The sequence below is a fragment of the Cervus canadensis genome, chromosome 24 (assembly GCF_019320065.1).
Source record: "Cervus canadensis isolate Bull #8, Minnesota chromosome 24, ASM1932006v1, whole genome shotgun sequence".
Lineage (NCBI taxonomy): Eukaryota > Metazoa > Chordata > Mammalia > Artiodactyla > Cervidae > Cervus > Cervus canadensis.
The window spans coordinates 24,200,376-24,215,080 of record NC_057409.1 but is presented as its reverse complement, the minus strand read 5'-3'; the positions used below and the strand labels follow the sequence as shown (position 1 = coordinate 24,215,080).

Sequence of the window (14,705 nt, the reverse complement as noted above, 5' to 3'; positions counted from 1 at the left end):
TATAGTCTACCAGCTTTTTAAAAATGGAAAATGGTAGCATGCTGAACACTGTTCTATACCATGCTTTTTACAATTCCATATGAGAGCTTCCTCATTCTTTCTACAGCTGTGGTGTATTTGTCTGTAGGGTTATATTTAACTGCTCCCTACAGGTAGAACTTGGCATTTTACCAGGCTTTTGCTGTTACAGATGATGCTATAATGGACAATTTGTAAAGAGTTTATTACAGATACAGGCAGGTGTATATCTCCGTGGTCAAGTCCTAGTGTGAGATTGCAAGACAGGTTAAATGAATGTGTAATTTTTAAAAACATATCACTAGGTTCCTCCTCATAAGTGTTCCGCCATTTTGCATTCATACAATTAAGAGACAAGGGTCCCTTTGCCCCCACCTACTGTTTCATCAACAGAATGCTGTCAGACTTCTGGATTTTTGTTAATGCTGATAGGTGAGGGGTGCCTTATCAGAAGTTTGTCGGCCGGGGGAGAGAGAGCTGGGCTGGGAACCTCCGGATGGCCAGAGCACTGCTTCACACGTGGCTCACGCAACACTGTTATTGAGTAAAAACAAAAGAGCCCACCAGCGTTCTTATTTTTGTCTAAAATGTCATTTTTAATTTTATGTGTTAAATGAACACACAGTAAAATTGATTTTGCCTTGGGTGTATGGTTCTCTGGGTATTTTAAAAAATATTTGTTTGGCTACACCTGGTCCTTGTTGCAGCAAGTGGGATCTAGCTCCCTGACCAGGCTCCCCCCGCATTGGGAGCGTGGAGTCTTAGCCACAGGATCACCAGGAAGTCCCCGGTCTCTGGATTTGAATACCAGGATCGATTTGAGTAACTGCCACCATAACACGGGACAGCTCTGTCACCCCAACGAGTCCCCCATGCTCCCCCTTTACAGTTGCACCCTCCCTGTCCCCCAGACCCTGGCAACCACTCATCTGTTCCCTAGTCCTGTAGCTCTGTCTTTCAGAGAATGTCATAAAAATAGAACCATACAGTATGTTACCCTTGGAGACTGCTTTTTCCATTCAGCATGATTTCCTGCAGATTTCATCCAAGCTGTTGTCTGCATTAGTATTTTGTTGCTTTTTATTGCCGAGAAATAGTCCATTGTATGAACATAGCACAGTTTGTTTACCCCTTGAGTGACATGGAGGTTGTTCCCAGTTTGGGGACATTATTAATAGAACGGCTGTAAACATTTGCATACTGGTTTTTGTGTGAATGTAAATTTTAATTTCTCCTCAGCTTAGTTTGATTTCCACTTATTATTATAAGTAAGTTTAGGTATATTTTCATGTGTTTATAAGGCATTCATAGTTCCTTTTCTATAAAGTGTTCATTTCCTTTACTTATTTTTCTTTTTGGGTGTTGATGACTTTTAGACAAGTTGGTTAGGTGAGTTGACAGGCATCTGAATGAAAATAGCTGTTAGTTTTAAAAGGTAGGACCAAAGTTTGAGAGAAAAACAAGATTTGAAAACAAAAGATTTTAGAGTTACGCTGGTAGAGAAATGGAGAGATGGGGCCATGGACCTACGCAAGCTCTACAATGGAGGAAAAAAAGACAGCCTGAAGACAGAATCTGTGGAAATGCCCTGTTTAGGACCTGAAGGAGGAAACTAAGCAAGAGACTTCTTGGAGGTCAGAGAAAAGCCATGATGGTGCAGGGTCTCATTAACAAAAGCTGAATATTGAAGGTCTACTAAGTAAAGGGTGTAAACCCACAGGGCCCAGTGTTCAGAAAAAAGCATCTCTTTCCAAGAATCCCAAGCAAAACCCCCAGTTTTATCTGATTGGACTGGTGCAGGTGACATGACCATCCGTGCACCAGTCATGATAACCAGGAGAAACAGCGCCCCGATTGTCCTACCTGGGTCATGGTGCTCCAACTCCAATATTTTCCAGAACCTCATGGATCCCCAAAGAGAGGTATGAGGCTATTGGGTCAAAGACAGATGCTGAGGAAACAGCCAGCAAATGACTAGTAAGTGGGCTTTGAGAATTGTGTATCAACAAAGTTTAGTTCAGTCAGCAGTTGTGTTTCAAGGCGAAGAAGTCGAGGCAACAGGTGGAGAAAAACTCAATTCAAGAGTTTGCCTCAAGTTTTGGTAACCAGGAAGCTTAAATGAAGGACTGCTTCTCCCTGCCGCCTGCCCAAATAAGACAACATCCATGCATAATCATAGCACAGGGGACGGTCATGGGGACGGTGATCATGGGGACCACGCAGCCTGAGGGGTCATTGAGGAGAAGGATGGCAGAAGTAACAGCAGGTGAAGCCCAGGGCTCACATGGAGGACATGCAGAGCACAAGGCTTCCTCTGAGGAGGCAAGTGGCCTCCCCGTCCCCATACTCTTGCCCTTTTTGTATTCATTCTCCCCACTGCAGTCAAAATCTTGTCATGTTGGTGCCCAGTGAGAGCTATGTCCGTGGCTTCATGTTGTTCCCTCAATGTAAGCTTTAGGAAGGGGACTGTTAGGACCCTGTGGACTTCCTGCCTGTGTTTACCCTTTCCTCTTCAGCGCCCTAAAACCATCACGATCCAGAAGCTGACCACTCTTCCTCTTCAACAGTGGCAATCCTCTGTCTCTTCTCTGGACTGTAAGCTCCCCATAGTCATGGATTGTGATGGTTTAGCTCAGACTGGATCCTCTAGCAATGTGGCATACAGCAGGGGCCCACACATGTGGACACTGGAAGGATGAACGGGTACCCTCTAATCTGAAAAATGCTGTAGCCTCAGTGTTTACTTCTAAGGTCTGATTCTCACGCATTGTTCACCCGAATCAGATGTCATTTTATTAGAAACTAAACAAGAGCAATAATGAATGAAGAATTGGGGGAGGGAGGAGACCAACTCTTTAGAATTCCATTTTATATTTATGGGGAAAAAAAGAGTGGGAGGGCAACATGTCAAAATACAGACACAGTTGACACTAGGTATTGGAAATAAGGATCTGTTTTTTCTTACACTTTTTGGTCCTTCCCAGATTTTCTACAATGCATATGTTTTACTTTTTGTTGTTTTCCAGATTTTCCAATGCATTGAAGGAAGTGTTTCAGTTTTTCAATTATAAACTTTCAAAATAACCCACATGAAACTCTGTAACAAAACCAAAGCAAGCTCCTCATTCTCTGACTTAAATATATTAATCTATTGGTTACGTTGAGACTTCACCTAATGAATTTTGCTGTGAAAACACTAAAGGAAGAAGAAAATGGAGGACATTAGGAGTTAAAAATATTTTAAACAGGCCTTTAAGGAAGGAAGCAAAGGAGGGAAGGGGAGAAAGAGAGAAAATAGGGAAAGAAGGAGGGAGGGACATAGGAACAGAGAAAGAAAACCAGTCTAAAGTGTCCTGAAGAAGGATTGATTAAGCATCATGCATGCACCCAGTGAAATATGTACACTATCTGAAGTTCTGTCTCTGAAGACAGTGGTAGTGCCCAGATGGGCACGGTGGAGCTTCAATCACCACATCTAAAATATCTTCCCAGGCAGTGCAAATAAACGCACTCTGTAGTCATGATGGTGCGCTTGCTTTTAACATGGCTCCCGCAGAAGGTGACTCCCCCTCCACCCTCCGCCTGCCCAGAAAGGACGACACCGTCTTTGTGAAGATCATGACAGTCCTTGTGACTGAAGGTGTGGGTGTGCTAGTTACTCAGGGGTGTCCAGCTCTTTGCGACCCCTGTGGACTATAGCCGGTCAGGCTCCTCTATCCATAGAATTCTCCAGGCAAGAATACTGGAGTGGGTTGCCATTCACTTCTCCAGGGGATCTTCCCAACCCAGGGATCGAAGCCGCGTCTCCTGCACTGCCGGCAGATTCTCTACTATCTGAACCTCCAGGGAAGCCCTGTGACATAATATTAAATAAAAAATAAGAGATCGAAGGGAATTCCCTGGTGGTCCAGTGGTTAGGACTCAGCGCTTTCACTGCAGTAGTCTGGGTTCAGTCCCTGGTAGGGGATCTGAGATCCTGCAAACCACATGGTATATGGCCAAAAAGCAAATGTTTTAAAAGTATAGAATGAAAAAAAAAAATAGATTGAAGAAAGTGTGGTTATAGCCATGCATTAAGAAAATAAATATAAAATTTATTCCAAAAGATGGAAAAACTGAAAGACATATATGAATAGCAATACAATCATGAATAGCATGATTGTGTTTTTCCTACTTTTCAAATGTTTACAGCCATACATTTTTAAAAATATATGTATTATAAGGGACTTCCCTGGTGGCTCAGTGGTTAAGACTTCACCTTCCAATGCCAGGGGTGCGGGTTTGATCCCTTGGTCAGAGAGGTAAGATCCCATATGCCTCGAGGCCAAAAAACCAAAACATAAAGTAGAAACAATATTGTAGCACATTTAGGAAAGACTTAAAAAATGGTCCGCATCCAAAAAAAAAAATCTTAAAAAGCAAATAGTGTTATAAAATAAAGCAATGTAAACATTGTGTGTTAAACATCAAATCCGTTTTACCTGACTTGAAATCAGTACAGGAAGAGCTCTCACGGTTCTTTGCTCTCCTTCCCGCAGGATGTGCTGGGCGGCATCCTGATCACCGCCATCCTCATTGTCCTCACGTACCCTGCCTGGACCCTTATCGATCGCCTGGACTCGGCCAGCCCCCTCCTCCCCGTGTGTGTCCTGGTGGTGCCATTCTTGCTCTGTTACAACTACCCCGCATCTGATTACTACAGCCCAACCAGAGCGGACACCACCACCATCCTGGCTGCCGGGGCTGGGGTGACCATAGGCTTCTGGATCAACCATTTTTTCCAGCTCGTGTCTGAGCCCACGGAATCTCTCCCTGTTATTCAGAACATCCCGCCACTCACCACTGAGCTGTTAGCTGTGGGTCTGGCCAAATTCACCGTGGGGATTGTGCTGATCCTCCTGGTCCGTCAGCTTGTACAGAAGCTCTCCCTGCAAGTCTTGTACTCCTGGTTCAAGGTGGTCACCAGAAACAAGGAGGCCAGGCGGAGACTGGAAATCGAAGTGCCTTACAAGTTTGTCACCTACACGTCTGTCGGCATCTGTGCTACCACCTTCGTGCCGATGCTCCACAGGTTTCTGGGACTACTCTGAGCCTCAAACGGTCATTGGACCAGACATCAAAAAGTTGAGTGGGGAAGTCTTGATGACACGTTTTTCTTTAAAAAAAATTTCCTTAAGTCACATGTCTGTTTTGCTAGTATCTGAGATAAATGTTGCTGCTCTATGGCGGGAAAAGTTGTCTCGCAGGAACCACTTGCCTGTAAGGGTCATGTCACGGATGAAGCCGGGCTAAACCCACAGTTGACCTCTTTAAGGGTCCCCCACCCTATCTGTTACATGGACTTTGGGCCAGCCCTGGGCTGGCAGGAATTGCAGCCTGGCTTAGGAGTGGCCACAAACACCCTGGGTTCTGGAGAGCATGACCCAGAAAGCTGGACGTCGGGTTTTCTTTTCAATTAAGACCCTGCCCATCACCGAGTCTCAGTGTTGGTCCAAGAGAAAGGGTGACGTTCCTTGGACAGGGTGACTTTCTGTTGTTACAATCACATGAGACTGTGCCAGCTCACAGGGAAAGAGTGCTGTAAACCTCCCCGGGAAGCATGAAAGGTGGGGCAAAGCCCTGAGGTCCCGGGCAAGAGCCTGCTTTCCTTACGTGTCCTGGTCTCTGGCCGGTGCACACTGGACAGGAAGGGATCTGCTCCCCCTTGTCGTACACTTCGCAGGATTCGGGTACCACTTATTTCTATTCTCTTCTGAACATGAACCCAGCCGGCTGCTCCCAACTCACTTCATCTGATTTGCTCTGGGTGTTCGGCTCTCTCCTGCATCAGAGTGACTTGGGACAAGCCCTCTGCCCTTCTTCAGCTTTTTTCGCTTTCTTACAAACTGGGAAGGCACTGTCGTGGGCCTGTTAAAGTGAATCAGTAGAACAGATGAATGTAATCCTTCTTAGGGCCCTAGACCTCCCTCCTAGCCACTGTTTCTTCATTACTTTTCCTAAATCCATTTCCTCATCTGCTAAATAGAATCAGGGGCTCCCTTTCCACCCCCCGCCCCTTAACTCTTGGCAATTTTAAGGGTAATTAATGTCAGAACAATGTCAGCCTCTCTTTGGAACAAGCCAACCCAACCCAGCATCCTTTAGACCCCAGGCAAGTTCTTATTAGACTTAGGAAGGCGATCATTAGGCAGACACCCTCCTGCAGGGGCTCCTTGAGGAGGAGGAACAAGGATGAAGAGGAAGAGCTGAACAGCGCTCTTAAAAGCCAGCGTCAGTGGACAGTTAACAAAGTGTCTTGTGGTGGGTGGAGCTCCTGAGCTGCTGAAGCCATGCTTTTTTCCTGCGTCCTCACCACTCAGACACTTTGAGGGCAAATCTGCCTGTCTGGGTTAGGTTCTTACCTCCGTATCCGGTGTGAAAACTGAACACCTGTTGTCCTGCTCTCACAGACGCACCCTGGCCTTTTGGTTGCGATCACCTCTGATGTTTGACTTCATGCTTCTGACACTTTTCATAGTTAGAAGGCAGGGGTCAAAATGACTTGCCATTTGCCTGTTTTTACATCATCCTCTGACCAGCATCTGCGGCACTCTGGCAGGGGAATGCCCCCGGTCACGGGCACCCCCACCCGAGACCACCCCACATTGCCGTGCACGCGGCACTCTCTGAAACCCCATCCCCATGGGCTGCCAGACCTGAGATCACCGCCCTGGGTAATATTTACACAAAATGATTTTAGTTGATTTCTCTGAAGCCAACGGGCAAAAGGATCAGCTTTTTCCACTTGTATCCTTTGAGAAGGGTGGTAATTATTGTCATAGCGGTGGGTGTGAGCGATTCACTTGTGTGTGTGTATAAATTTTACTGCCATCTCTTTACTTTTAAGCCCCAACCACAGACTTGCAGTCAGCTGTATTGATGTATTCAAAGCTGTATTTATACAATTTGGATTGAGGATGAATATGGTAGCCATAGCCCAGTAAAGAAATACTGACAGATTGGTCACTTTTTAAAGTCTCTTGTTCCATCAACCGAAGAATAAAAAGTGCATATTGGTGAGGCCAAGCTTAGTTTTTGAGCACAACGGCTCTGTGGCCTTGAATCAGGCAGAAACTGTTCGGAAAAACTTTTTTACCTGCTTCAAACTGCAACTTGGTCAGCCCTCCTCATTCACTTTACCCAGCCCTTCACCCTCTTATACACACACACACACACACAGAGCCCTCCTCATTCACTTTACCCAGCCCATCACCGTTATACACACACACACACACACATACATACACACACAGAGCCCTCCTCATTCACTTTACCCAGCCCATCACCATTATACACACACACACACCCCACCACCCCCCGCCACACCCCCCAAGACTACACCGTCCATCACTGACCTCTGGATTTTCTCTCTGGGGATAGACTGCCCCCTGCTGGCATAACCCCTGTCTTGGTCCAGAGCCTCTGTTGAGCAGAAGTCTTAAGAGATGAAGTTTCAAAATCCAGCTCATCTTGATGTGTCCAGTCTAAGCTCAGAAGCTGTGGTCTGGCCAGCTCTCCATCTAGACGTGGTGACAGCAAAGTGCCCGGCGTCATCGGCCACTGCAGGTAGAACAGTATGGGCTTTTCCCGACTGCCCTCCTGCCCCTAACCCACCACCACTCTGGACCAGGGCATTTCCTCCTGTGAGTGTCATTCTAAACAGCCACCATTCCAGGCCAATTTTGCTCAGACTCCCACCATAATAGATCATGCAGTAGAAAATACCGCAGAAGAGACAATGAACAAAAAACCCTCAACGACTGAAATCACCCCTCAACGTGCCTGCAGATCACACGATAACAGGATTTTCTTGCCCAAATAGGCGATTCATGCTTCCTGAGTGTAACCAAAGCATGTGGTGTTTCAGGGCCATATGCTCTGGTTTTCTATTTTGGAAACCTTCAGCTGTCTTACTTATGTACTGTATGTAAATTTATTCTTTTTAAAATCATTTTTCTTTGATGATGATTTATTAAATGCTTTAAAAGCCAGTGTTCTGCTTCCTTGCAGTTTTTTTTACCCCCCCTAGATCCTCAGGGTTCATGGGACCTGAGCTGAAAAGAGGTGACAAAAATAAACAGCGGCTATACAGTTCTCTGGGGCTTCCCAGGTGGTTCAGTGGTACAGAATCTGCCTGCCAACGCAGGAGATGTGGGTTCGATCCCTGGGTCAGGAGGATCCCCTAGAGAAGGAAATGGCAACCCACTCCAGTGTTCTTGCCTGGAGTATCACATGGACAGAGGAGCCTGGTGGGCTACAGTCCTTGGAGTTGCAAAGCAACTAAACAACGACGATACAGTTCTCTAGCGCTGTCATGATTCAGCCACATGCAGATGTTGGTGAGCACCACGGCAGCCACAGGTATGATGAAAAGAAAGTAAGTAGTATGATTGCACGTCTAATTACCCTCCTGCAGCTCCTCGATACTGAAGAGCATCCTCTTACCATATTCGGACATAAATGTCACTATATATTGAAGACCAGCAAAATGTTCTCTTTTTTTAACTTTATGTATGGCTGCGCTGGTCTTTGTTGCTGCATGTGGGCTTTCTCTAGTCGCAGAGAGGGCGATCCTCTCCAGTCGTGTGCGGACTTCTCACTGTGGCTTCTCCTGTTGCAGAACCGGTAGCTTGGTGCGGGTACTTAGCTGCCTCTCGGAATGTGGGATCCTCCCAGACCAGAGGTCAAACCCATGTCCCCTGTGTTTTGGCAGGCACAGGCAGACTCTTTTTTTTTTTTTTTTTCCATTTATTTATTTATTTTTTTCCCATTTTTTTTTTAAATTAATTAATTTATTTATTTTTTCAGTGGGTTTTGTCATACATTGACATGAGTCAGCAATAGATTTACACGTATTTTTATTAGTTGGAGGCTAATTACTTTACAGTATTGTAGTGGTTTTTGCCATACACTGACATGAATCAGCCATGGATTTACATGTGTTCCCCATCCTGATCCCCCCTCCCACCTCCCTCTCCATCCCATCCCTCTGGGTCATCCCAGTGCACCAGCCCCGAGCACTTGTCTCATGCATCCAAGCTGGACTGGTGATCTGTTTCACACTTGACAATATACATGTTTCAATGCTGTTCTCTCAGATCATCCCGCCCTCGCCTTCTCCCAGAGAGTCCAAAAGTCTATTCTATACATCTGTGTCTCTTTTTCTGTCTTGCATGTAGGGTTATCATCACCATCTTTCTAAATTCCATATATATGCGTTAATATACTGTAATGGTCTTTATCTTTCTGGCTTACTTCACTCTATAATGGGCTCCGGTTTTATCCATCTCATTAGAACTGATTCAAATGAATTCTTTTTAATGGCTGAGTAATATTCCATGGTGTATATGTACCACAGCTTTCTTATCCATTCGTCTGCTGATGGGCATCTAGGTTGCTTCCATGTCCCGGCTATTATAAACAGTGCTTGGCAGGCAGACTCTTAACCACTGGACCCTAGGGAAGCCCAAGCCAAAGGTTTCCACAGGTGACTGCACTGTCTGCTGAACGAAATGGACATGACCCCGCTTTACAGTCACGTCATTGCAATGATATGCTCTCCCCTTAAGCGTCCCTTGCTTTTTGAAATGGCACTGAAAGCTGACACTCTTATTTGCAAGGCTGTTGGGATCCTCTTTGTACCTTAAACATTATGTTATTTCATAATACCTAATTTGCTGCCTCCCATGGGCACATGAGGCTAGATGAGACCTCGTTTGCCAAGTGGGAGTCTCTCCAGAGAGGACTCGGGCTCAAAAAATTACAAACCAAGACCCAAAGTTGTTAAGGCTGCAGGGTAAAGATAAGCACCCAGTAGGAATTGAGTTCTGCGACTCAACAGAGGCTCAGGGGAGAGGTAATGTGTGAGCCAGGCTTAAAGAACAGATGGCGTTTGCATGAAGACGTGATGCAAAGTAGGTACAAGATGATGCTCTATGGTGAGGGCACAGCTTGCGAGAGACACTTCCCCAACACCTCGAGCTCTTACAAGGAGGAGACAGACCACACCCGTGGTGGTGTGCATGTGTGTGGGAGTTAACAGTGATGGCAGGGCTGGGATAAAGAGTGAGCAAGAGGCTTTGATGGGGCAGAACCCAATCACGAGAACAGGAAGGGAGCCTAAGAAGCTCCTTAATCCTTTTCCTTGCCTCCACATGGGATAATCCAGAAGAGGTGACATCTACAGGTGATTTCAGTCTCTTCACTCAAATATTCACCCTTGGATGCCTTTCCCTCTGCTGTCAATGAACCTCCCCACATCCTTTGTTCATCTCTTGGCAGATATGACAGCAGCAAGCAACTCAATCTGTGTCCTTGGTGTCCACACCTCCTCCCACCTGTCTTTGCTCAGTTCCTTCCTTGAGCTAAGTCCCATGAAACTTAATTTTTTAAATATTTTGCCATGATTCTGTCTCTTTGCTGCTGCTGCTAAGTCGCTTCAGTCGTGTCCGACTCTGTGCGACCCCATAGATGGCAGCCTGCCAGGCTCCCCTGTTCCTGGGATTCTCCAGGCAAGAACAATGGAGTGGGTTGCCATTTCCTTCTCCAATGCATGCAAGTGAAAAGTGAAAGTGAAGCTGCTCAGTCGTGTCGGACTCTTAGTGACCCCATGGACTGCAGCCCACCAGGCTCCTCTGTCCATGGGATTTTCCAGGCAAGAGTACTAGAGTGGGGTCCTGTCTCTTTGAGGGACCTGTAAATATCCATGTTGTTCTTTAATGATTACAAATCATACCCAGTGGCTTCCCAAGTGGCACTAGTGGTAAAGAACCCACCTGACAATGAAGAGGATGTAAGAGACACGAGTTCAATCCCAGGGTTAGGAAGATGCCCTGGAGGAGGGCGTAGCAGCCCACTTCAGTATTCTTGCCTGGAGAATCCCATGGACAGAGGAGTCTGGTGATGTACAATCCATAAGGTCACAAAGAATTGGACATGACTGAAGCGACTTAGCACATACCAAGTGGAAATAAATGATTACAAATAAAGCCTTGGTTCTCTAGTAAGAGGTTAACCAGAACCAAGTGGAATGAGGGTGCAGACATATCTTGTTTTAGGGAGTAGATCTTTTCCTAAAAGCTGCCTCTGTTTTGATTGTTTAAACTTGAATTTTAAGTGCACTAAGAAGTTTGCTGCTTAAAAATCATATGGCAGCTCTTCATTTCTGTAAACATAAGGCTCCTTAATGGATTCTTTAGGATATAGCACGCATGCATTGTTCTCTGCAAGTGGGGCACCCCTGTAGTGCAGACTTGACTATTTACAGGATGCATGTTAAAGAGAATGAGAGCTGAATGTGGACCATGAATAGAAGGTTAAGTTCTTAAAACTGGAGCCTTGTGACACAAGGGAAAGCCATACGAAGCCAAACCCCTTTTTCCTTTTCCACGCCTGTCTGCATGGCCTGCAAAAGCCAGCCAAGACAAGCGAGGACGTAGCTGGAGTTTCAGCTGGGACGTTTCTTCCTGCACCCACTCAACACACTTGCAGGTCCTCCTCTCTTGCTATGACATCAGGGTCCCCTCGGTTGGAGCTCAAGCCAGGTTTTTTTCCATTGGAGAGTTTCAAAGAATGTCAGTGCCTCCTCAGCACACACAAAGCCAGCCTTAACGTGTTGGGGGTGGGGTAGGGTGACAGTTGCAACTACTGCCATGCTATCAACCTGCATCTGGCAGCCTAAACAGGAGCAGAGCCTCCTGGGCTTCCAGTCCATACTAAACCCAGATCATCTTATCATCTAAATTAGGTACCAATAAAAATATTTGGCTGGAAGACTTTCTGTTGTGGGGGGATTAAAATCACAGCTTAATATAAATTTCTTACAAAGCCAGTCAATCAATTCTGCTGCCATTCAATCGGTATTAGTGTTTTCATCAGGGTATTTCTATCTCAGACATCATAGTTTTTCCACTGATATTAATTTAAAATCCCCATCTTCTATGTCTCTACCTGTTCAGTCTTTCCTCTGGCTTCTTAAACATATGGAAGAGAGTTATCTTTGTCTATTAATTTTATCAGCTATGTCATTTTTAACTCTTAAAATTCACTTTCCTCCTTATTGGTTGTATTGGCGACTTCATCTGCCTCATAATTTTTTATTGGATGCCAGATACTGTGAAGTTGAGATTCTTGGGTGCTGGGTATCTTGCCTGACTATACATATTCTTAAGCTTTGTTCTAGGATGCAGTTCATTCCTTGAAAATAGTTGATTCTTCTGGGTCTTGTTTTTAAGACTTTTCAGGTGGAACCAGAATGACATTTAGTCTAGAGTTGTTCTCCCCACTCTTGAGGCAAAGCCCTTCTGGGTACTCTCCCCATCATGGTTTCTGAAGTTTGCTAGCTCTGTCCCACCTTGCCAATGTGGTATTCAGATACCTAAGATAATACCAAATGTGGATGTTTATAGTCTTGTGTGCTTTAGGGCTGGTTTCCCATGGTCCCTAAGAGTGCTGTTATAGGGGCAAGTATATAGAAGTCGACTGAAGCACTGCTTACCATTGCAGAGTTGCAAACAACAGAAGATTCCTCAACAAGAATAGCTGACCAGATTGTGGACATCCACACAAGAGACTTTTGCATCATATAAAAGAATGAGGTAGGTCTAAAGGAAGGTACTGGCTGGGAAAAATGGGGCATATTAAGTGAAATGTCATGAGATAACACTATGGAAAGTAGAAGCCAAAACCTGTTGCAAAGCAGTAAGCAGAGCATGACCCCAGAACTGTGAACGTGTATGTGGGTCTGACTGTCCAAACTAAGGAAAATGTCAGGAACAACATAAACCAAATTGTTAACAATGATTAGTTAGAGGATTGCAGGAGGAAGGATAAATTAGCTTACCCTTACTTGGATGGCCTTACTTGGTACAGCTTTTTAATTAACTTTTTGTGTTTTTTAGTATTTTATATATAAAAAACAAAACTTGTTTAAAGAAAAAACATTTGGGTAAACAGGTAAATGACACAACACTCAGATGTGGGCGCCACGCCCCTCTTATCCATTTATTGCCTTGTGAATTCTGGGCACATTATTAATCTCTCTGAATGTCGGCTGTTCTCTTCCTGTAAGTCAGGGAGAATCCCTAATCTAACTCCCACCTATAATTGTTAAACCAGAGAATTAATGCGTTGAGACAAACATCACATGTGAAAATACTCAGTAAACTAGAATAATGCAGGAAATTTATGTCAGCTAGAACAAGAATCAATTCTATCTAACTTTCCTTTTAACATGAGGGCTCCCAGTTTTTACCAGGCAGGTGTGTCTTCTCCAGTGAAAGCTTTCTGGCAGGCAGTGCCCGCAGACTGCTCTGGCTCCAGTTCGAAACACTGACAGGCACCAGCATAAGACCATCTTGCTGTGGAGCCTCGACCTGTAAGTGAAGGTTCTTCATTTAATGTACCCAATACTGTTTTTCTTCCTACTGCCTCCTGCTCCAGAGGGCAGGAATGCCACATGATGAATGCAGCTGACTGTTCCTCTTTCCTGCTGGGATACACAGTTAGGTATCAGTGGCTGCCAACAGAATTAATGGATCCACCCACTTCAACAATGGCTATCCTGACTCACAAACCCTGACTTCAATCAGTGAACTTGAAACTGGGAAAGAAAGTCTCACTAATGGTCGTGGAGCAGTAAGCCATCGCAAGCTGACATGCTGATTCTGGAATTCATGCTCTTCTACCCTAAGCGTACATCTGCTGGTGTTCACATCAAAATACAAAAGTTGCACTAACTTTTGTCTGCTCCTAGCTTTAATGAGGTATAACCTACTTCTTAACTACTAATACCACCTTATTTAAGGTACAGATATTCCGATCACCCCAAAGAGTTAACTCTTAATTCTTTGCAGTCAACTTCCCTTCCACAGGCTCCAGCCAATCAATCTGCCTTTGACTTTTCTAGCTCTTCATATAAATGCAATCACATGTAGTCTTGTGTCTGGCTTCTTTCACTCAATGTAGTGCTCAGAGATTCATTCATGTTTTGAGTATCAGTAGTTCATCCCTTTAAAAAAGGAATGTGATGTATTTTTGGGCTGTGATGTATTCCATAGTATAAATATACTATATTTATCCGTTCATCTGTTTGTATCCAGTCATCTGAATAACGTTGTGAACAGCTGCGTAACACTCTCTGTATGGCCATCAGTAAGCCTAGGAGTAGAACGGCTAGATGGCAGACATACGTTTCACGATGTAACACATTGCCAAACTATTTTCCAAAGTGGCTGTATCTCTATACATTCCCACCAGCCACACGTGACAGTTCCAGTTGCTCCAGTCACACCAACACTTGCTACAGTCAGTTTTTAAAAATTTTAGCCAATTTAATTACTAGTTTGTTTTTTATTTGCATTTCCCTGATGACTAATGATGTTAAGCATCTTCTCATGTGCTTATTTACCTTCTTTAGAAAAATGTATGTTCAGATCTCTTGTCTATATAGATTTCTTGCTAGATACAAACTCTCTGAAGAGCATTATTCTTTATGGTTGTACCTCACTTCATTACTGAAATGTGAGGATCTGCTTACAACAGGATTGGGAAGGAACCAATGACAGTCTATGTGTTCATAAATCTTGCTAAGTTGGACACTGCTGCCCTGATTAAAGGTAGGAATATGGTCTTAGTGTTAGATGCAGCAA

The 14,705-nt window shown here is 44.7% G+C and overlaps 1 protein-coding gene across 4 annotated transcripts in view; it reads left to right on the top strand.

Annotated features, from left to right (window-relative positions):
• The window catches only part of SGPP2 (sphingosine-1-phosphate phosphatase 2), a 144,649-nt gene extending 136,601 nt beyond the window's left edge, over positions 1 to 8,048 (top strand). For all 4 annotated transcript variants that reach the window (XM_043445138.1, XM_043445136.1, XM_043445137.1 and 1 more), the window contains one exon: positions 4,557 to 8,048. In XM_043445138.1, the coding sequence (XP_043301073.1) occupies positions 4,557 to 5,108 (552 nt within the window). In that variant the 3' untranslated portion in view covers positions 5,109 to 8,048. The remainder of the gene's footprint in view (positions 1 to 4,556) is intronic.
• Positions 8,049 to 14,705: the final 6,657 nt, after the last annotated feature.